We start from the raw sequence: 22,790 nt of genomic DNA, 5'->3' as shown, positions 1-22,790 counted from the left end.
TCCTTCTTTCATCAACCTGATCCGCGCCTCCGCCCGCATCGAGACGTTACCGCCTACCGCACCTCCCGAGATCCTCCATGATCCAACCTTGTTGTCGACCTCAGCCCGATACCCCACTTTGGCCGCGAAATCGAGAGATGCGTTTACCCAGACACGTCGCACAATATGGACATACATGAGGAGCTCAGCCAGTGGTACGAGAAGATCCAAAAGTTCCCCAAGGAGTGCCATCTGCTTTGCCCCCGAGTCAGCGACGATGACTACGAGAACTACAAACTCCTCGACGATCCCGACTCGACCATATCACAAGAAGAGAAGAAGAGTCGCATTGAGGAGGGGAACGAGCGTCTCAAGGTCACATATTGGAACTGCTTGATCTTTGCCTTTGACAAGCAGAGCCAGGGGAAATGGGGAGACGAACTTGCCGACAGACTCAATCACATCCTCAAGTACTGCCCTGAATGCGTCTTCAATTGGCACATGAAGCGCAGGGATGTTCTCCAGCAATTCCAGGAGTAAGTTTACCTCTGCGCCAAGGCATGGCACTTTTCCTTGTTAACAATTTCAGACGATGGAACGAAGAAGTTGTCGCCGAGATTCGGGAAATGCTCGAGAACATAGACGTCGCTCGCATCGATAAAAACCTCGTATGGGCCAAAGAGTTTATCGAGAGGATCGTGAATACCACTGGCGCTGCATTCAAGAAGTCGCAGCTTGGAGAGCACTTGACCGAGGTTCACATATCCGTCTATGAAGCTCTATGCTGCATGCCGTACATGGCACAGCCAGACCGACGGGCGACATTTCAATTCGTCTTTCAGCGATTGCAAGGCAAGAGTGGCCTCAAGCTCGGAACGAAGGACCCTTTGCCAGGAATGACATATTTCATTTTTGACCAAAGGAACCAAGATCGCCGCAAGTGGGCAACACAGAACTTTCAGAATCTGGACAGCAACGCCATGTCCTTGGAGCAGTTCGACTGGGCTGTCAGCGGAGGACTCAGTTGGGCCATTGACGACATCAGCCGAAAAGACGCCCAGGCGCCAGAAGCGTGGCCCGAGATTGAGCAATTCTGGCAAGGGTTCAATGAAATTCTCAGAACACTCACTGCCGATGTCATACTTCAACGTCTGCGAAGCCTGGAGCTAAAACCAGGAAGTTTCAACATCTACGACCTGCTCTTCAGCCACATTCAATCCTGCCCTGCAGAGGGCGTCCTGGTTATAACCATCATCGTCTTGAGCGGCTTTCTCAAGAAGGCGCCAACAGCCTTCTGGGACGTAATTGGTGACGCAAGACCCAATGTGATTGCAGATCTGCTCTTCGCGAGCCCAGTCTACAAGAACTTGCTCCGTCAGTCTCTGGAAGATTGCTGGACTGGATTCGACACAAATTCCTCTCTTGTGCCGTTTCCCACCTCCTGGGTTGACCCTTGGTTGCAATCGCTTAATCGAGATCGAAGGTATGATGCCTGTGAGGTCTTGATGCATACCCTCTTTGAGTCACTGGCCAAAGATCAGTCAATTGGAGAGCCGGGCAGGGCTGCTTGCATACGCGCTGGCTTTGATGCCTTGCAATTCACTATGACGACTTTCCTCGACCAGGACACCAAGATCGGTGCTGGAACCACGCACCTCTACGCCAGTGCTGCATTTAATCTGGTCATGAAGTACAAGGATCTTATCTTGAGAAATCTGCGTGCTCCTGGTCCAGACCGGGAGGGCTGGCAGACTTTCCAAGTGGCTAACGCAGCCAAGAAGGTCATGTCAACTGCCATGAAGCTGGACATGAAGATCTTTGCAGAGGAGTACATTGCCTGCCTTGAAGGAAAGCAGCTCCAGTCCGCAGTCACAAGAGACTCCAAGGTTTTCTGGCAAGGCGTCGTCGAAATGTTTGATTTGTCATCCGAGCAAATCGATCTAGCAAGAGACATTGTGCTCTCTCTCGAACCCTTGATTGGTGTCGAACAAGTGAGAGCGCTAAAGAGCGACACCAACTTGGGCGAGTCTAGCAAACAGTTCAATAAGGCCCTTGCCGGAACCGTGGAGGTTCTTGGGAACCTCCTTGGACGAGTTTCTGAACTCGACGCCACGGATCTCAACACACTGTTCAACGACCGCCATGCTTTCCAGGGCACCATCGGCCTCTCCACTCACGGAGAGTCGGATCTCGCCGAGGCAGCTTCTGAACTGCTGAAAAGCTGGACTGGGGAGCTGTCCCGAAGCAGCGCCTTCGAGCAAATGTCGCAGCTGCATCCTGATCAAACCCTTTCGTCCATAGTGTGGGCATTGGAGCGGATCCTGAAGCCCCCGAATCCTTGGGGTCCTATCAGACCTATTCTCAACATGAGTCGAGATATCCTCCGTGGTTTGACAGACCCTATTTCTGGTGTCCTCCGAATCAAGACTCTTGAGCCAATGTCGGCAGCAAAGGTTTTACGTTGGTGGAGCGAGCAATGGCGGTTCGTGTCAACTGCCTGTAGGAACATCGAGGGCTGGTCTCGATACATTCAGAACGCCACCATGACAGAGTTTTGCAGAGAAATCATGGAGCTTGCTGAAGCTCTTGTCGCAGAAGACGGTCTCATCACTTCCGCCATTTCCAAAGCTCTAGGCAAGAGTGAGCAGGATACCATGTCCCAGATCCTTGTGCCAGCAAAACAGCACTTTGGCGGCATGGAAAACATGATCCGACTTAAAGATCGGTGGCTCGTCGACGTCACAGTCCGAGTCCTGTGCAAAATTCTCACCCGTCTACGAGAGAACGGCCATGAGATCAACCCGGCCTCCCGTAAGCTCATCACTGATGCCTGTCTGCCGACCAGCGTACCTGGCAAATATGTTAGAACCACAAACATGACAGATCAACAGCGGGCCGAGCTTTTGCAGGCTCTGGGGCAGACTGATGAAGAGGTTCAGATTTACCAACTGGGCATAGTGGAACAGTCGGCACAGAAAACCAAAGACAAGGTCAAGAAACAGAGCAGGCTTGATGCTTGGTCGAAGTCGGGTACTTCCTCCACAGGAACAATTACCACACCGTCCTCCAGATCAAACCGGGACGATGTGCTTGAGCTTAGTAGCTCTATCGACAGTCCTATTCTTAAGCAGCTTGAGGCACAACAAGCCAAGGCAAAGGCCAAGGCCATGCTCAAGGTCAAGCCCAAGCCCAAGGGACCTGATCTCAAGGCTATCTCTGCACTGAAGGAAAGCAGGCAGAGAGCGAAGGCCGAAAAAATGAAGCGTGATGCAGAGGCTATCGCGCGAGCCAAGGCCCTTCGAGGGGAGATTGTCCCCGGCGAAGGTTCTGGCCTACTTGGCCTTGGTCTTAGCGGCAAGGATCATGGAAGAAGCGACATCATGGTTAATAGCTCGGATGAGGAGTCAGAAGAAGAGGATGAGTCTGATGCTGACAACGAGCTCGCGGCTCTCAGCACTGGAGGCCAGAAGACTCTGGATGAGGCCGAGAAGCGCCGTCTGCAGGCGCTCCGTGACAAACTCCGTAAGCCCGTCAAGAAGGTAAGACAGCAAAGATCTGTCAAAGAGATGAGAGCTCGGTTGATCCCTCCCATGGATCGACTGCACAACACCATCCTGGCCTGGGACATCTTCCACACAGGCAATGACCCACCGAACGGTCCAAAAGCATCCGAGGTTGCGACCAAGTACTCCAACCCCAGATCATACCAGGATACATTCTTCCCGTTGCTGGCATCCGAAGCCTGGCGCTCCTTTGTCACTTCCAAGGACGAGATAACGGCTCAACCCTTTGGTATGAAGATTGCTAGTCGTGCAAGTGTCGATAGCTATCTGGAGGCGACATTCACCATGCCTGTCGTCCAGAACAAGGATCGGGGTGTGTCGGAAGGCGACATTCTACTCGTATCTGAGGCAGAGAATCCCCTGACCGAGCAGACCGCTCGACACTGTCTAGCCAGGGTTCATCGCATTACATACAAGAAGGAGATGATCGAGGTCACTTACCGGGTGGCGTCTCGAAACAACCCCATGACACAGGTCCTGACCCCCAACGTTAGTGTGTATGGCGTCAAGATCACAAACATGACCACTATCGAGCGAGAGTACGCTGCGTTGGAGAGTCTGCAGTACTACGACCTGATGGATGAGATCCTGAACGCCGAACCATCTCCTATTCTTCGCTATGGCGAGGAAAAGGTGTCCAGCTGCATGGACAACTTCTCCCTGAACCGCGGACAAGCTATAGCGGTTCTCGGTGCCCATGACAATGACGGTTTTACACTGATCCAGGGGTGAGTTCTTGTGATTTCTATAGAAGTTGATAACACTAACATTGTCAGTCCTCCTGGAACTGGAAAGACCAAGACCATCGTGGCCATGGTTGGGACCCTTCTCTCGGAACAGCTCAGCCAAATGAACAACACGGGCGTTCCCGTGGGCGTTCCCCTACGACCAAACGGAGCACCTGCCGCCAACAACCAAGCTCGTTCTAAAAAGCTTCTTGTGTGCGCCCCCAGTAACGCCGCCGTGGACGAGTTGGTACTGCGATTGAAATCTGGCGTCAAGACTATCTCGGGCAAGACTCGCAACATCAATGTCATTCGACTTGGCAGAAGTGATGCCATCAATGCTGCTGTGAAAGACGTTACCCTCGATGAACTCGTCAAGGCCCGCTTGGAAGGTGACGGCACCAAGGACAAGGCCAAGGCTGACCGCGACAAGCTTCATGAAGATGCTGGCAAGATCAAGGAAGAACTCTCGCTCCTACGACCTCGCCTCGAGGCATCAAGAGACGGGGATGATCGAGGTCTCTACAATAGGCTCTCTCGAGAATTCGAGGAGCTCAAACGACGCCAGATGTCGATCGGCAAGCAGATTGACGCGGACAAGAGTAGTGGCAACTCGGTTGCTCGAGAGATGGAGTTGCGTCGACGCCAGGTCCAGCAGGAGATCCTCAATTCTGCCCAGGTCCTTTGCGCTACTCTCAGTGGAAGTGGTCACGAGATGTTCCGAAACCTTGATGTCGAGTTCGAGACCGTCATTATCGACGAAGCTGCCCAGTGTGTGGAGCTGAGTGCTCTAATCCCCCTCAAGTATGGATGCTGCAAGTGTATCCTCGTTGGAGATCCCAAACAGCTTCCACCTACAGTCCTTTCACAGTCAGCAGCCAAGTTCGGATACGACCAGAGTCTGTTCGTTCGAATGCAGCAGAACCACCCCAAGTCTGTGCATCTGCTTGATATGCAGTACCGTATGCATCCCGAGATCAGCATGTTCCCTAGTCGCGAGTTCTACGAAGGACAACTCGCGGATGGCCAGAACATGCACGAGCTTCGACAGCAGCCATGGCACAAGAGCGCGCTGCTTGGCCCTTACCGCTTCTTTGATGTCCAGGGTGTTCAAGAACGAGGCCACAGAGGCCAGTCCCTGGTCAACACCAAGGAGTTGGACGTTGCTATGCAGCTGTACGATCGATTCAGCAAAGAGTACCAACAGTGTGACTTGACTGGCAAGATTGGTATCATCACTCCCTACAAGGCACAACTCTATGAGCTTCGTAACCGGTTCCGGTCACGGTACGGTGAGGCAATCACAAATATCATCGAGTTCAACACGACCGATGCTTTCCAAGGTCGAGAGTGCGAGATTATTATCTTCTCGTGTGTCCGAGCCAGCTCAACAGGAGGTATCGGTTTCATGACTGACATTCGACGTATGAACGTCGGTCTTACACGTGCCAAGTCGTCACTTTGGATTCTCGGTGACTCCCGAGCACTTGTGCAAGGCGAGTTCTGGCGGAAGCTTATCGAGGATGCTCAGGCACGAGATCGGTACACCAAGGGCGATATCCTGAACATGTTCCGCAGACCTCTCGAGAAGGCCAAGCCAGGCGCTTACTTACCTCCGCCTCCCCAAACCGGGGCCGGTTCTTCCGTGCCACAGAAGGCTCAGGATAGCGACCTTGTCATGCGTGATGCCCCCTCGAGAACGTCCTCACTTCCTTCATCACGCTCAAACTCGCCAATCGTGACAGCAGCACAGCAACCTCCCCCGGCGCCACACATTCCAGGCCTCGGCGGAATTGAAAGAACTGAAGTCGTCCCGCGCTCTGGTGGGCCTCCAGTCATACACACATCATCGGCGGGTAAGCCTCCAGGGGAAACAAAGAAACGGTCGCACGATGGACCAGAGCCCCATCAACCCGTAACAAAGAGAGTATGTCAACCAACACCGCCAAAAGTGACCAGCACACCAGGTCAATCTAACACCTGCACAGATAGCAAGCGACAAAGCACGAGGCGGAGGTCTCCTGGGCAAGTTCGGTCAAAGACCACATCGACCACCCAAGCCTCCAACAGACCCCTCGGCCATGTCAGTCATGGGCTTGACGCCTCCAGAACGACCACCCCCGATGGCGCCAACTGGTCCTTCAATAACAACGGGGCCGAGGATTCCGACGGGACCCTCGAATCCGACGACGACATCGAGTGGATCGACGTCCTACCAGGGACAGAACGACAGTAAGAAGGTATGTCAGTTGCTTCGATTGATTGAGTATTTCACTGACCGTTTGCAGCAGCCGATTCGGCCGCCTCTGCCGCAACCTGGGCCCCGAAAGAAGGGGAAGCCAAGCCTCTTTGTTCCCAAGAGACGGTAAAGGGTTAGATAGATGGACCACATTTTGTACTATATGCATACGGGATACTTGGCATGCTGCATTCAAAGGCGTTGAGGGCATATGAAGCATTTTAGGAGAGGCATAATTGCAGAAGACAATGCGAGATAGCTGATTCACCGTTGGGGCTACGCAGGAACACCGAGAGGTTGGATCTCGGATATGGGTGGATGGATGACTTGCAGTTTTTAACAAAAGAAAATTGGCGGCGCGAGGATACTTGCGTGCGAGCCATGAGAGTCATGCAAGGGGGAACTAGGATGCTCATCTCGGGCAATTGTTAATGGGGGCGTGGTCGGGACATATCTCGACCAGTCTCGAGGCCCAAGGTGAGACTTGAGCAACAGTCGACTTGCTCTTTACGGCCGGGTCTGGCTAGACTCAAGCAGAACAATGCTTGACCGTTATTTCCATCTGTTCAATATTGGATGCACGTCCAGACTCGGGAGCGTGATGTTTGGTGTGTGTGTGTCACGTGACATGACTGTGCTCACGGGGTCCGACTTGGGTGGTCACCAACCTGGCAATTTGACATGCCACTGAGGGTATCCTTAGCGAATGCTCATTAAGATATCTTCATTTTACTGTGAAATGGTAATTTTAGAAGAAGAAAAATATCCAAGTTAGAATAGAGGCTCAACAAAGCGGGCTCTAACCGTTCTCTAATCTTTAGACCAAAGGTATAAGGCGTAAATATGCACCGAGTTGGTGTTTCAAAACACTCTTCCCAAAAACATCACGGACCGGAGAATTGTCAAGTCGTCCAAACTCTATTCCGCAAATTGAAACACGAACGCGCCGGCGAATGAGGCGATTTTGTTTGCCCATGGGCAGACTTTCTCGCTAAAGGAAGGATCCGGCAGTTGGGGTGCGAGGTAGGGTCCTGGTCCATCCAGGGCGCGATGTAATGAAAGCGAGCAGGGGTCTTCTATCACTTGTACGGTACAGGGACAAGGGGGTCTTTCAATATCGGCATCAACCTGGCAACAACCCGTCGTTCACCGGGCGCAGACGGGGAGAGCAAGAGAGCAAGTCTCACAGCATATGCCAGCAAGCAAAGCAGGCTCTGACGATCACAACTGTTTACGACATGCGTTGAAGAGTCCAGCTCAGATGCCAAGACGCAACATGGCAGGCCTGAAAAGAAAGAGAGTTGATCACCCAACATCACAAGCCGAACAATCCAGAGCCCTGGCTGGCAAAACCTGGCTTTGGTCAGGGCACTAACGGTGCTCTGCAGGGCAGATCAGCGGTGGCGCTCGGAAGGGCCTCTGACCGTGGAGCATTTGCGCCTGGGGGACTTTGGGCCGGGGTGTGGGCTGAGGAGCACAGCTGGAGATTGGACCGAGCTTGATGTGCCTGACGCGTGCGGCGTTCCTGAAAAGAGCCTCGGGCAAGCTGAAAGGAGGAGAGTTGGTTGCGCTTTGGTTGGGGTGAGAAGCACTCGTTGGTGGGATGGGTGAGAGAATGTCATCCCGTCCAACCATCAGGGAGGTTGGGGGAACACAGAGCACAAAGACGGCACACAATGTGACGACAGACAACTGAGCTGCTGCGAGCGCTGACGATGGGATGGGTGGCCCTGGATCTCGACGGGGAGGGAGCTCCAACCAAGACGCGACCCTCTCGTCCTCTCGTCTACGATCCGGGATCCCTGTCCGCTTCCACTTCCGGGGACCCTCTCGGACCCTCAATGCGCTGGACGCGGCTTTGCTTTTTATTGTTCCTTCGTTTCTTTTTCTCACAGGGAGGTTGGACTGCGAGGACTTGATGTACGTGGGCGGATATGCTGTCACTGCCACAGCTGCAGGTTGAGAGGAGGGGAGCAATAGGAAAAAGAAAGCGAGCTAGCCACGGGGCTGGAAATGAGATCTCCAGTATCAAATCTGAGAGTTGAATGAGAGAGAGGCGACCGAACGATGGGGTACCCGCCGCGCGGCGTCGATCTTTTGTGGTCACCAGATTAGAGCGACAACCCGATGGGCTGGATACGTGCTGTCGTCAGAGTCGCAATTACGGCTGCGGCACCATGACTTGTGGCTAGCTCAGGGCCATTTCCCAGCGTTTCTACCGGCCTCCATTAACGGGCCCTCCCCCCCCCTTCCGAGCCAAAGGGGACAACGCCGTCCAACTGGTAGCGGCACTTGGCCCCCCTCCCTTTCTCGATCAAGGGTGGCGCTCCTGGGACATGGATGGGGCGGCCAAGCTTGGTGACGGCATGGCACTGAGACCTCACTGACTTAAAAGAGAGCCCTGACTGGGGCTTGCGCAAAAAAAGAGGCTGCTTGGGAGGGAGAGAGAGAAAGAGAGAGCTCGATCATGAGGCGCCGCCCCCGGGGTCTGTGTCCTTGCAAACCTGATTTCTTCCCTCAACACCAAACTTTCGACACATCACCAACTTACATCCCACCCCACTTGACCTGATCTCGTCTCTCACAAGGCTCGAACCCCGTGGCTGGCTTTGATCGTTAGAGAGTTGTTGTACTGTGATACTACTTGCTGCCTCCTGCAACCAGCCGTGTCTTTCTCTTGTCATCCAGTTCCTCCCTCCCGGCCCTTGACGGCCCTCACCCACCGGAGGGAGGAGTACAAGCATAACACTGCATGCAAAAAGAAAAGCCCCGAGGGGACGGACGGTGACACTGGACGCACAAAGAGGCAAGAAAGAACCGGTGACGAGGTTCACGGGTTTCCGCATACTGACTGAGACAGGGCTTCTTTCTCCTCTCTTTCTCATGGATGCAAGTGCACCATAGTTGCGCAAAGGAACTGGGAACAAGTCTTTTTGGGCGAGGCACATAGCTCTTTGGCCGCTGGGCGTGTGTCTCTCGTATTAGTAGTGGCCCGGCATGGCTCAAACTATTGGCGTCAACCGCGAGGTTTCTGTCACGTCGGGCAATGGCGGCAGCTATCCTCCTCGCACAACCGCGTCAGCCTACACCTCGAAGCCTCCTCTTCAGCAGCAATATCAGTCTCAGCCGCAGCTCAGCTCGACAACGCCAGCGGCACGTACCCGACCTAGGGCAAAGTCAGCCTCCAACCTGCTCACCCGGCCCAGCCAGGACGTTGAATTCCACGACGACACCCTCCTGGACCAGCAAGACCCTGAAGACCGGCAGGATGGGCTTGCGGAGCTGATCGACTTTCTGAGGAACCACGCGCCGCCGTCGGGCAACTTCATGTCCATCCCCGACGACATCAGCGACGAGGACAGGGGCCGCTGGTACAGGCTGCGCAAGCTGGGCAGGAGGAGGAGCAGCAGATCCCTCTCCAAGACGCCCCAGACCATCCGGCTCCCGGACTCTGCAGTCTCGGGCATCACCATAGGCGGGCACCGGCATATCGCCATCTCCATCCCGCTCGACGCCTCACCCTTTGGCCGGACCCCCAGGTCGCAGTATCCCGTCTATCAGCATCGCAGTGTCAAGCCGCTCACGTCGCGATACGCCCCCACGAGGGCTGTACTCAACGACAAGGGCGTCGTCACGGTGCTCCGAACTGTCACGGAGGATCGGGAGTCATCCTCAACCAGTCCTGCCTCGTCGCAGAGTCCCGCCTCGGTAAACCACCAGAGACCTCAGAGCACCACCCTGGGGAGAGCATACTCCCCCGGCGCTATTAATAGCAACAGCCACGGAGACACTTCTGAGTACTTTAACGTCTATATCCCAGCGACGCCGCCGAGGGTGTTGTCGCCGGATCAGGTCAAACAGTCCAATGAGCAATCTCGGGAGTTTCACGACTACGATCAGTTAACTTCGACGCCGACAAATTCGAATAGGCGAGACAATCTCCCATCCCGAAACACCAGCATGACGGGCGGTCGCTTTGTGCATCCAGGGACGTCATCTATCGATGCCATGATGTCTCAGCCAACCGAAGCTCATCCAGCTCCTCTCTCATTTAACAGACCCCCTTCCAAGGAGGGATCTCAGTCACTCTCCAAGAGCATCATGACGACAAGCGAGAACGACCCAATTGTTGCAGAGGCCAAGCCAGTCGAGGCAAAGCCTGTTGTAGCAAAGGAGTCCCGGATACGATCGTCAACCAAGAAGACTGAGGAGACTCCAGTGACGGTCATCACCACCAGTCCGCTGGGCAACTCGAGAGAGAAGCCCGAGAAGCCCAAGAAACAAGTAACAAAGGATGAAAACTCACCTACTCCTTCGGTCAAGTCGACACAGAGTCGCCGTGAAAAGGTCCGGGACAAGAAGCGCAAGGACATGGAGGCGCAACGCATCAAGCGTCAGAGCCAGTTGATCGTTACGACGGAGATCATGCCAGAGAGTGATCAAGACAAGGCAAAGGAGACGTCGAATGAGGAGGACGCGGAGAAGCCCCCGCCAGTACCTGTAAGGTCACCGCAACGACAGAGCATGTGTCCCATCATGGTTGTGGCAAACGTCAAGCCATCACCTCCACCATCATCAAGACTTCCTGATGAAGCTCGAGATCAACCTGAATCTGAATCAAAGAAGACGACAGAGCCTTCAAAACCGGAGCCCGAGGCTGTGCCAAAGACGCCTTCAAAAGCTGCACAGGAGGATCTGTCCAGCAGCACTACTTCACCACCTCGTCCCTACGTAGAGAGTTCAAGCAACCCAACTCCTCCCCAGTCTGCACATGGATCACCAGCTCACAAGAAAACGGGGTACGACCGAACTTCACTCTCACGACGACGAGAGTGGAACGCGGCTCGAGAGCAGGAGCGCAAGATTCGAGAGGCTAGGGCGATGAGCCCCCGATCGAAAGCGAGGAAGCTGGTCATGACGAAGGAGGAAACCGAGGAGAACAAGGTCCCTACGATGGAGAAGGAGGTTCTACGCCGCTACGAGGCGTACCGCGAGTATCGAATTCGAGAGATGGAGCGAAGAGTCCGTCGACTGGAACGCAACGGCGACGTATGGCTACGAGCACTCGTACCTGTCCTCGACAACCTAAACCGTACCCTTGCCAACGTCCACGAAGACCAACAGCCCCGACGCGCCCAAGGCTGGGTCTCTGACGAGGAGCTACCCCGTCAGCGCAGCCCTCAAGGAAGGCCATCACGACAATCCAGCCGAGGCCGGATGCTGGCACGACCAGGGGGAACGTCGGAGCGAGAGTTCCTGGAGCAGCTGGTCAGGACAAAGGAGGAGCTGGAGGCAGGAAACGTGAGCGATGACATGAGTGGATTTGACACGATCGAGCCGCTGATGAGGGAGCTAGCTGGACGATCGCGACTGAGCTTTGAGGCCAGGTCGCTCGGCATGGAACAGGACGGGCTGCACGCATTCGCGGTTTGATATTGATATCCAAGGGAAAGGTATTTGTGATGGGAGTGTTATAGGGGGGTTGGTTTGGTTTATCTCTTGAGCGTTTGATCTTTCAGGTTTTGTTCTTATAATGTTGATGTCGACTTCAGCATTATATCTGTCTCTGCACCAGACAATATTTCCTAGCTAACGGCTGTCATGACGAGTCTAGAGGGTTCTTAATATCCTTATCATGTACTCAATCCTTCAAAACCCATGTATTTTTCCTTATTAAATATATACACACATGTACAAGAAAATGAAGCCTTTTCCATGGCAATAACCCCTTGTTTAATTCAAACGCCTCTCCCTCGAACGTTTCTCAACTCTATTTTCGATGACACGGTTCAAATCTCAAACGGTTTCTTGTCTTTCCTATTTCGGATTGTCGCGCTAGCGCATCGATCGGGGCCCGTGGCGGATTGTCTGAGATCTGAGTAGATTCCTTGCATGACGTCGATCGTGGGAGGTGAGGGTATACGCATCATCGATGAGGCTCGCGACCTACCCATGGAGATGAGACATGTTGAAAAGAAATCCGACGCTCTATCAACAATTCCAACTCTTCATCAATCTTTCTATAGCTGCACGCAAAAGTAACTGAGCTTCATCATGAGCAAACCCTGGATCTTGGTCTCCCCCTCAACCCGTGGCATAGGCTACGCCCTCACCCGTCACCTCCTCCAAAAGACGTCCCTCCCCATCCTCGCGACAGCTCGTCACCGCCACGACCCCAAGGATGTCAAGGCTTCTCTCCTCGAGGGTCTCCCCAAGAGCGACAGCCTCGCCTCAAGGCTCTCCATCGTCCACGCCGACGTGACGGACGACAAGTCCCTCAGCGAGGCAGCTTCCAAGGCGGCAGATCTGTTCCCCACGGATAAGCATCATTTGCGATTCGCGTGTGCCATTCCTGGCATCTTGAGACCCGAGAAGAACCCAAGTCAGGTCGACGCTGAGGCGAGTCTCGAGCAATTCCGCGTCAACACTGTCGGCCCCCTACTCCTTATAAAGCACTTTGACGCCTTTCTCCCCAAGCGGACGACAGAGCTCGTTCCAAGCCCCGAGAGCGACGAGCTTCAGCTCCCTGACCATGCTGTATGGCTCAGCATGGCGGCCCGTGTAGGATCAACAACGGATAACCGTTCAGGAGGATGGTTCTCGTACCGGGCGAGTAAAGCCGGTGTCATTAGCTTGGGCAAGAGCTACGACAACTTCCTGCGAGGTCGAAGCGGCGATAAGGCGATATCTATCGCCTATCATCCAGGAACTGTAAAGACGGATCTCAGCAAGGACTTTTGGAACAGCGTGGAGGAAGGCAAGCTATTCAGTCCCGAATACGCAGCTGAGAAGCTTGTAAGCGTCGCCACGGGGTTGAGCCTGGATCAGAGAGGCAAGTGTTGGGGATGGAAGGGAGAAGAGGTTCCGCCATAGTCGTTGAAGGGTAAAAGACCAAAACACAAACAAACATGACTGATTAAACAAATAATATCTGCTCTGTCGCTGTCCCGAAACCTTCCCAGCCAACATTGGTAGTCATACATGATCTGTATAAGAGACATATCAGACAAGCAAGCAAGCAAGCAACTCAACTGTCATGCGCCATCCGAGGGGGGAAATCCATCAAGGCATGCTTTCATAGAGGTGAACTGAAACCGTGAAAATAAACCACCAACAACGTCTTCTTTTTGAATGTCTATAGTTCCACCTCCTGGAAGGATGCCCCGTCAGGCGTCGGCGCCGTCTTTGCGTTGGCGTCATCGTCAGCCTCATCCTCTATCTTGGCCTTCTTGTCGTCCTTGTCCTCGCTCTTTCGCTCGCTGCCGGCCGGCCGTAAGGCAACCTTGTTCTCCTCCTTGTCCTCGAACCGCACCTTTTGCTCCGCCTGCTGCTCTGCCTTGGCCTTTTGCTCGGGTACGTCGTCGTCTTCGCTACTCGAGCTCTGCGAGTCGCCATTCTTTTGCGTCTGCTCTTCCTTCTTCTCCTCTGGCTTTGCTGACTGCTCACCGTTCTGCGCAGGTGGTGCGGGGAGATCCTTTTCCTCCTTCTTCTCATTCTTCTCGGGAGGTGGCGGAGGGTGAGGCGTAGGCTCTTCGCTCGGGGGTCCAGGCTTCATGGCATCGAGGTAGAACTTTGTGACACCGAGGATACGGCCAGTCTTCTCGCAAGCATCGACCCATTCGGGGCGTACGACGGGAATGTTGCTCTCGACAGCCTTCTCCCATTGCTGCCCCCGGCCTTCAGTGGTGACAAAGTGTGTCGTGTCAATGCGAACACCCTCAACAATCTTGGCGCCAATGCGCTCAACCGCCTTGATCAAGTTCTCCTTGGTAGTTCCCGGCAGAATTCCCGTTGTGATAGTGATACCGCTCAGATCCGTCATCTTGTGTGTCCTCACGGGCACGCGCTCGCTGATGAAGGTGCCGGCGCTGGTGCGCAGGACCAGGTGGAAGGTGTACTCGGTGTCGACAGCGAGGCCGCTGATCTTGGTGCTGTGCATTTGGAGCGGACGGGGGATGTTGCCAGCCTTTTGGCCATTTCGGTAGAGGCTCAGGGACATGAGGTCGGCGGTGGCGAGCTGAATGGGGTCCCATTCGAGGACGACCGAAGTCTGGGTGGCATTGCGGCAGCGGAGGACGGGGGTGACGGGCTCCGAGGCGCCAAACGAGTTGTAGATCTGATCTTGGAGGGCGCGGAATGCGCGGTCGGCGGCGGCTTCCTTGGTCGCGTTCTGCGAGACGTTGATGTCGACGATGCTTCCGGACGAGATGTTGGGAGGGAGGAGGATGGAAGGGAACTCGATCTACAGGGACAAAGGCATTGTGTCAGCAACAGGTACAAGTGAAAGAACAGCGATTCGAACTCACCAGACGCTTATCCGGCGTCAGAAGGACGGTAACGCCCGCGTCGACCTTGCCGACGGTGAGGGAGACGAGCATGGTAGCAAAAGTCGCAGCAGGATAAGGGCGAACGGTGATGATGACAGGGAGGGATGGCGATGGGGCACGAGGACGCGGCAGAGATGCACGCTCAGGATGAAACAAGGGTATGCAAGTAGAAGCTGGCCAAGATCCGTCTACTCCCGATCCGTGTGCGCAGAGGCCGTATCGTAAGTGCAAGAGAGGAGGTTGGTGATAGTGTCCAGTGCGATAACGTCGACGTGGAATTAGCTTCGCCTGGAGCTGCTGAGCTGTTCGTTTGTGGAGGTTGAAGGGTGACGGCTTTTCTGGCGCGCGAACAAGCCAGCGCCAAGCAGACTGGCTGCCGCTGCCCGCTCCGCGCCAGTAAATTTGGGGGGAAGCACGGCCCCCTGAGCCCCTGTAAATTAGCACACAGATTACCTCGACGCTGCCCGCAACCGACGCGGATCTTGTGAGGCTCTCCCCCAGCTGCGTCAGCCCAGAACCGCCCCCCTGTCTCTTTGTTCCTTAAATTAGGTAGGTAGGCTGCCGTCCGCGCCCGTTGACATGTTTCGGCCTGGAGCCGACGGGATCGATAAAGATGCCGGGAGATTAACAATGGGATCAGAGACGATGATCTAAAAAGTCGCTTACTTTGGGTATGATAGGTTCTTTCAATGTTGAAAGCTTGATGCCAATTAGCCTCACTCCCTCCCTCACGTTGCTGCCTCCAGCCAACCCTCCCTTCGCAGATATTTACGATGGTCTTGGTACCTACGTGCCAAGTCGCTGATGTCCATGTACATGAATTGCTTCATCTCGTCTTCAGTCCTGTAAAAAGACACCATCTCCAGATCTACGGCCATCACTTTGCCATCCACCAGGATAAAGTTCTCCAGTTGACTATCCTCGAGGTTCACACCAAAGCTGATGAGCGCAACGTAACACTCCTCGAGCAGCCTTGCAAACTCGTCCAATTCCAGCAGTATACCTTCGGGCTCGCGCAACGATGCGCCCCCGACGTCTTGAACGATTATCGATCTGAAACCATTGCACCGAACTTCGCCATAGTATACGGGCACCACGACGCCTTGCACGGGTTTCAATTGCTCGTAAGCTCGGATCTCAGTGTCCATAAGCTCATCAGGATCTCCGTGCTCCTCCTCTTTGCCTTGTCTCTCAGTTTTGAGGACAATGTTTGTTAGGAGAAACCACTATGGAAAGACGCTCTTGACGTAGGAACGGACTAGCTGAAGGATGAAGCTAACCACGCAGTGAATGAATTGCTGCAGTGGTGAAGGATCCACGCGCAGTCGCAGCACATTGGGATGATAACTATCAACAGCTCGGCCAGTGGCAGAAACCAGACGCGTCCGAAACCAAAATTGCTGTCCAAAACAACATGAGCCCAAGATTCATTGCGAGAGTGCTTCCTCAGCTACGAGTGACCACTGATTGCAACGATGGGGTATACTCCCTATGGCCGCCCGTTGCTGTCAAACGATACCGATCCGGTTCACCAGGAATTTTAGACTTTGGCAGCTCAACCGCCGTCATCGGCTGCGGATTGTGCCCAACTTGAATATATTGCGGCATCGTAAAGTGACCTTCCAGGTTGACGCAAATCTGTTGAATTGGTCGTGTTTTGGTCAAGTTGGTTTCATTTCCCCTGAGCCTTCGGCCACCCGTTTATCCTTGTCATCCCCAGACGAGCAATGGGCAGCAGCAAACAATAGACGATGCCAAGTAGGGACTTCAGGTCCACTCACCGTCGGAGGACTGACCGAGACTCACCGCGAATTCTTCTCTAGGCAGCCTGTCTGGTCACTCAATGGCAATCCCAGTTACACTCATCCCGGCGGTTACTCCCGCGTCGTTGATAAGGAAACGGGGGCTTTGAGATGGGTGCATCCCGAGCAGGATCCTCAGGGCGCTTGGGAGACAGGTGCAATCTGGTAAATAGTTGTAATTCCTTAGGGTGACTTCATCATAAGAAATCAAAGGGATAGTCACGAGGGTATGAAGAAGCAGGTAAAGGCCTAGATGAGTTTACCTTGGGTAGTCAAGCCTCTAAATGTTTTCAACTTTGTCGCTTGTTTAGGTAGCTATCGTCAGCGTAGATTGAACAGTACCTGGTGAACAAAAGATCTGCGGGCGGGAATATCTTGAAAGGCGAGCTCGGGATGGTCCCATGCGCTTGTTTGGGATGGTTTCGCGGGTTAGTAGTTGAGAGCAATGAACTGGACTGACTATGGGACGGCGTATGATGGGCTGAGGAAGAGGAAGAAAGAAAACAAAGGTCGGGCAGCGGGTTACTTGGAGAAAGGTGCTCGCTGCTCCAAATGGACGGGAAAGAAGATGACTCTCATCGCATCTTTATCCGATCAGCTCGCCCGGCGCGGTGGTATCATAGGCAGCCATGCCCATCATCCATCACACGATTATTTGGCCCTGCTAACCTGGGACTACCAAATAGATCGAAACCATGCTCAAGTTCTGCAGTGATGATGGCGACAATCTCAGTCAGCCGGCCTGGAAAGGGGACACTGTCTTCAAGTCCGTATCTTGCAAATGCCTGAGAGAGGGGCAAGCGCCATGGGAAAGGGGCATCCAACACATATGGTATCTAGTACTTTGAGGGCATGAGTCCAGGGCACGTTATTGCACAACTAATGTGAGGTATCATAGACTAATAATATACAGCCAAACCATCTATCGTCTCCGATATACTTGCTGCAGCTTTTCTTGTATCCGCAGACTTGATTGATCGTCAGATACAACCTGGACATATCCATATCCTCAACGAGATGTACCCCCATCCTTGGAGGCATAGTCTCTCACTTGCTACCGACTACAATGTCGAAGCTCAATAGCAGCTCATCCATCAACGTTTTCACCTTCCATAAACAGCATCCTTAACCGAAACGGTGAGCACGTGCCGGCTTCATCGGCTCATGTTTCTTCCTCCACAGATATTGTTTCCACTCCCTATCGATCGCCTGCGCAACGCCTTGGCCAAACAGGTGAGCCGGGGAGTGGGCTGCCTTCAGCACATCCCCCAACGTCACTATCACCGTCCCTCGGATCCCGGTGCCCGGGTGTCCCAGCTCTTCCAGCGCACTCGCCAGCGCCCACGTCAGTCTCCGCTGCGTGATGCCCTTTACCACTCCGACGAACCCTCCCCTATTCATGGTGTATATCCAAAGCTGCTCATCAACCAATTTCTGCCGGTACTGGGCCATTATAGCTGGTGTTAACGGGTGTTGATGCGGTGTTAGATATTGTAGGTGATATGGGTGAAGTATGTATTCGGGTGAGTACTGCACGCTGCAGCTAAAGTTGTCGGTAATGCGTCGATGTTCCGGGCCAAGCCATATCCTCAGAGCTTTCGAGTTGTTGTATTCTATGCCCGTCTCGTGGAGGAACTGCCACACGTCGGGCGTCGTCCTCAGCCTTCCATTGGGCTGGACAAAGAACTTGGCCTGCGCGGGGATATAGAAGTTGGTCTGCGCCTTCGGGTTGTCTAATTGGGGGTTCCTGGCCGCCGGCGGTCCCTCTAGACCTTTTCTTCGGGGTTGGTCTGCATTCTCTGGTGAGGATTTTCGAGGGGCCCTATTTGACGGGCCTCTACTTGATAGATTCGGCTTTTCTGTTCGAGGAGGAGGAGAGGAGGTAGATGTTGAGGATGGAGATGTCGTCGTTGTAGAGTAGGCGCATCGGAGAGAGGTTAGGGACCATGACAGGAGTCTAGGCCCTGGTGAAGCTCGAACTACCGCCATGATGATGAGATGGCAGAGCGGCTTCTAACCATTTTGTGGTCAGAGGCTCGTCGAATATTGTTGCGCCTACAATTGGCGTGCGCAAAGTCAATGCGACAGCAGGCGATGGAGCGAACGGGAAAACGTCGTCAAAGATGAAGTCGCCATCTTCGGAGCCGGCATTGGATGTTCAAGATTCAATTCCCGTAAAAGCCACAGTGGCGGTGCAAGAACTCTGCTCCGCCAACAAATCCTAGCCGCCACCTCAGAGTCACTGTCAATGTTGTGCATGATAACGGGGTACCACACTCACAGCAAAGTTCGTGCCCCCAGCAAAAGTATCAGCGGATCAGTCATACGCCACACTTTGACTCATTCTGGGTCTAGTTCTGAATCACAAGCCCACCCGCCGCCCAAACAAAGCCCAACTCCGTCAGTCAGCAACCAAAGCCAAAGTCGCCTTGGAAAAATCCACTTTCTCAAACCAACGACACCACAACAACATCATCACCACTTTCCCCAGACCAAACCTCACCTCTCTCTCAATCCAAAGACACAGACCCCAAACTTATCAACATGCCTAAGAACAAGGGAAAGGTACAGTACTCACTCCAACGTCCACTGATTCTCTTCTACGTCGCATCTCTACGCGCAACCGAACCGAGATGCCCCGCCCCCACCATCACCACAAGCCTACCGCGCGTAACAACAAGGAAACCCATCATCGCTAACACATCCATTTCTATAGGGCGGCAAGAACCGCAGACGTGGTACCAAGGAGAACGATGACCAGCGCCGAGAGCTCACCTTCAAGGAGGATGGCCAGGAGTACGCCCAGGTCGTGAAGATGCTCGGCAACGGTCGTCTCGAGGCCCTGTGCTTTGACGGCAGCAAGCGTCTCGCCAACGTAAGTGACACAAAGAAAAAAAAAATTGCCCCTCACCCGAAATGACCCGCGTTCAAACGTCACCATCCCGCCCAGAACATGTCACCAGCTAACAAATTCCCATTTAGATCCGCGGCAAGATGCGCAAGAAGGTCTGGATCAACCAGGGCGACATTATCCTCCTCTCCCTCCGCGACTTCCAGGACAACAAGGGCGACGTCATCCTCAAGTACACGGCCGACGAGGCTCGTACCCTCAAGTCCTACGGCGAGCTCCCCGAGAACGCAAAGATCAACGAGACCGACTCGTTCGGCCAGGGCGAGGACGGCGAGGCCTACTTCGAGTTCGGCGACGCCGACTCGGAGGAGGAGTCCGACGCCGGCCCCGGCGGCAAGAAGGAGGTCGACATCGACGACATTTAAGAGTCGCCCTCTGTCTCCCCCGTCTCTTTCTCACTCCACCGAGCTCCCGACGTCCCGGTCAAGAATCAGTTGTTCTGTTTCCCCGGCCGGCGTCGTTGATACTGTCTTCTCTCTCAAACCCCTGGACGAGCCCTCAACTCTATTCCTTGGGTCCCACGACAGTAGTTGCTGTGGAGCCCTGGACGGCCGTGGTGGGAGGGACGTCACGGCCTGTCAACCTCTTTTTCCATCAACTCTCATGTCTGTTTTCTGTCTTGTTGTCTTTGTTGGTTGTACTGGACGATCAAGGTTTTCTCATGCATGCATCGCGACTATCGCACTCGTCTCAAAAGTACTGGTTTAGACAAGATAAGAGAACGCTCACTTTTTCATGAATACTGTTTATTCTTCTACCACGTATCCAGACTCAACAAGCTCACACACACACGCTTGCCTGGTCTGTCGGTGATCTCGCCTCGCAACTCGCGCTCGTAGAAATTCGAAACTCCTCAACACCATGCGGGCTTTTCCCCAGAGCTTGACCTCCTTTCCGTGCCAGACCCATAACGGATGCCCACGCAAAACAGGCCAACTTGACAAGATTTCAAACCCTATAAAGATGTTGCGGCCGCGCTTGCTCAGCGGCCTAGAACGTAAAGGTGTGGGAGCAGACTCCATTCTCGCTCGTGTGCGCAAGCCTTTCCAGCCAAGCGACGAACCATGATTGTTTTCCGGCTTCGTTCATCATATCCTCCTCTTGAGTCGCTGTAGTGTGTCATTTTACCAGTCGTCATTGTCGCTCTCGTCGTCTATTTGCTCGTTAGAATCTCGAATTCAAATATCGTTGAAATTGTCACAACTTACCACTCTTAGAGACCTTCTCTTTTCGCTTCTGCAACGCGGCAGCCAGAGCATCGGCCATACCACCGCCACCACCAGGTGCACCGGGAGCTCCAGCGGCACCGCCGCCGCCGCCAGACTCACCACCAGCAACTTGGGCACCACTTCGGTCGCGAATCTGCGAGCGATCAACCTTCTTAAGCGAGGCGATACCACCAGCTCGCTGGATATCTCCCAGCATGGCCGATCGACCACTGTCTGCCGATGGCAGAGCCGGCGCTGGGACACCTGATGAGTATCCAGAATCGCGGTTGGGCATGGGCGGGGGTGGAGGAGGCGCGCCGCCCATCGGGGGCATGGGAGGTGGAGGCGGGGGCGGAGGTGCACCAGAAATTGCCGGGGGCGGCGGAGGAGGTGGAGGAGGAGGGGGTGCACCGCTTGAAGTTGGCGGCAGAGGAGGAGGTGGAGGAGCACCACTTGTCGGGGGTAGCGGAGGAGGGGGGGGAGCGCCGCTGGTAGGAGGCAAAGGCGGAGGCGCATTGTTGGTCGGGGGTAGAGGCGGCGGAAGAGGAGGATGACTGCTGGCGGCCGGGGGAGGGGGTACGGGACGCGAGCTCGGAGGAGGCAGTGGTGGAGCTCCAGATGCCGGCACCTTTGGTGGTAGAGGCGGAGGAACAGCCGCAGGCGCAGCGTGAGAATCGTTTGCACGCGGGGGAGGCGGAGGGGGAACTGATCCACGGCTGGGTGTCGGGGGAGGAAGTCTCGCGCCGGCGAAGGGGGGAGGAACGCCAAACTTGTGGCCGTCGTTCTTCTGCGGATCGAGCGGCGTCTTGGCCGGCCGAGGAGGCGGTGGTGGCCCAGGGTTGGGGGCCGCAGCAGCTGGTTTCGGAGGCTCTGGACGCGAGAACTTGCCGGCATCGGCCAATGGCGGAGGAACGCTGAATTTAGGCCGGGGAGGTGACGCCGGCCTTTCAGGTGCGGCAGGAGACTCCGCCTTGCCGGATCGTCGCGGAGCCGGCGGAGGTGGGGGCCCGCCTTTTCTCGGGGCCGGAGGCGCAGGAGGAGAATGGCGTCCGGCCGCGGGCGGAGGCGGAGGCGGAGGTGGAGCTCGTGAGCCGCGGCCCTCATTTCCGTTGGTAGGAGGTGCCGACGCAGGAGGAGGCGGTGGTGGCGGCGGCGTCGAATGCGGCTGGTTCAGCTTCTGCTGCTCCTCCCTCAAGAAGTCGACGATAAACTCCTGGTTCTCCTTGATAAAGTCGTCGGTCAACCCCTTTTCCTGTAGATCGGCACCAAAATGCTCGCGCCAAAGAGGATCAAAAGCGTCGAGGAGTGCAAACTCGGATGGCTTGACGCCATTGATGCTTCCCGTGGAGTTGACAACATGATGCTGGACGGGGTTCGAGGTCATTCGTGGAGACTCCGGAGGGGTCGGGGCCGTGTTGTGGGAATGAGAGGAATGGCGGTGACCAAAAAGACCCCCCAGGATGCCGTGCTTGTGAGTCGGCTGGGCACCTCCTCCGAAGGGTGTAGACTTGGTGGCTCGGCTCGCATTCTTCTCGCGCTCGTCCATCTTCTTCTTGAACTGCTTGGCCTCCTTTTCGTCGACGAAGCTTAGACCAGCTAGACACTCCTCCAGTTCGAAAGTATGGAAAAAGGTTCGATCCTGGTTGTAATGCCACGTATCAAAGATTTCTTGATCCCAGATGACTCCTCGATTGGAGGGCTGAATAAGTTAGCGGGCTGATGAGAGAGGTGGTGAGGCAGGCCAAGGGGGCATACCGAAATGTCGACCAGCTTCAACCAGTAGGTATGTCCAACCAGGTCGTTGGCGAGCACGATAGCTCCCTGAAGTCCGGTATAGGTCCATTTTGAGCGATTGGGGTAAGCGACGTAGAGCCTAGCAACGGCCACTGCCTGAATCTTGTTGGACTGCTTGGGCACGATCCGCTTGACGGTGTCCTTGTCGTCGTCGCTGAGGATGGACGGCATTGTGACGTCGTGCTCGAGGGGGACGGAGAAGGGGATTCGGGTCGATTCAACGTCTCAGCACTGATATCTCG

At 54.7% G+C, this 22,790-nt stretch overlaps 5 protein-coding genes and 1 pseudogene across 6 annotated transcripts, besides 1 other annotated feature; 4 read left to right on the top strand and 2 right to left on the bottom strand.

Moving 5' to 3' along the window:
* Window positions 1–105: 105 nt before the first annotated feature.
* NCS54_00419100 lies at window positions 106–6,636 on the top strand (annotated as a pseudogene). The gene is made up of 5 exons: window positions 106–515; window positions 569–4,270; window positions 4,319–6,194; window positions 6,256–6,507; window positions 6,556–6,636.
* Window positions 106–6,636: a sequence feature.
* A 2,867-nt stretch (window positions 6,637–9,503) lies between these two features.
* On the top strand, window positions 9,504–11,939 carry NCS54_00419000 (Hypothetical protein; the record flags this gene model as incomplete). The annotated part of the gene is made up of 1 exon (XM_053149737.1): window positions 9,504–11,939. The coding sequence occupies one exon, from the start codon at window positions 9,504–9,506 to the stop codon at window positions 11,937–11,939; it is 2,436 nt and encodes an 811-aa protein (XP_053005712.1).
* Window positions 11,940–12,560: 621 nt separating this feature from the next.
* NCS54_00418900 (Hypothetical protein) lies at window positions 12,561–13,379 on the top strand (the record flags this gene model as incomplete). The annotated part of the gene is made up of 1 exon (XM_053149736.1): window positions 12,561–13,379. One exon carries the CDS (start codon window positions 12,561–12,563, stop codon window positions 13,377–13,379), a length of 819 nt encoding a protein of 272 aa, XP_053005711.1.
* A 262-nt stretch (window positions 13,380–13,641) lies between these two features.
* Window positions 13,642–15,319, bottom strand: NCS54_00418800 (Hypothetical protein; the record flags this gene model as incomplete). Its single annotated transcript, XM_053149735.1, has 2 exons — window positions 14,813–15,319; window positions 13,642–14,748 (listed from the first exon to the last, which is right to left on the bottom strand). Exons 1-2 carry the CDS (start codon window positions 14,882–14,884, stop codon window positions 13,642–13,644), a joined length of 1,179 nt encoding a protein of 392 aa, XP_053005710.1. The 5' UTR covers window positions 14,885–15,319.
* A 3,749-nt stretch (window positions 15,320–19,068) lies between these two features.
* Window positions 19,069–19,911, top strand: NCS54_00418700 (Eukaryotic translation initiation factor 1A, Y-chromosomal; the record flags this gene model as incomplete). Its single annotated transcript, XM_053149734.1, has 3 exons — window positions 19,069–19,200; window positions 19,352–19,510; window positions 19,618–19,911. The coding sequence occupies exons 1-3, from the start codon at window positions 19,180–19,182 to the stop codon at window positions 19,909–19,911; spliced, it is 474 nt and encodes a 157-aa protein (XP_053005709.1). The 5' UTR covers window positions 19,069–19,179.
* A 759-nt stretch (window positions 19,912–20,670) lies between these two features.
* On the bottom strand, window positions 20,671–22,719 carry NCS54_00418600 (Hypothetical protein; the record flags this gene model as incomplete). The annotated part of the gene is made up of 3 exons (XM_053149733.1): window positions 20,671–20,699; window positions 20,755–22,453; window positions 22,510–22,719. The coding sequence occupies 3 exons, from the start codon at window positions 22,717–22,719 to the stop codon at window positions 20,671–20,673; spliced, it is 1,938 nt and encodes a 645-aa protein (XP_053005708.1).
* Window positions 22,720–22,790: the final 71 nt, after the last annotated feature.

Source organism: Fusarium falciforme, chromosome 3, assembly GCF_026873545.1.
Source record: "Fusarium falciforme chromosome 3, complete sequence".
NCBI classification, from domain to species: domain Eukaryota; kingdom Fungi; phylum Ascomycota; class Sordariomycetes; order Hypocreales; family Nectriaceae; genus Fusarium; species Fusarium falciforme.
The sequence above is the reverse complement of the archived record's forward strand: the minus strand, read 5'-3'. Positions and strand labels throughout refer to the sequence as shown.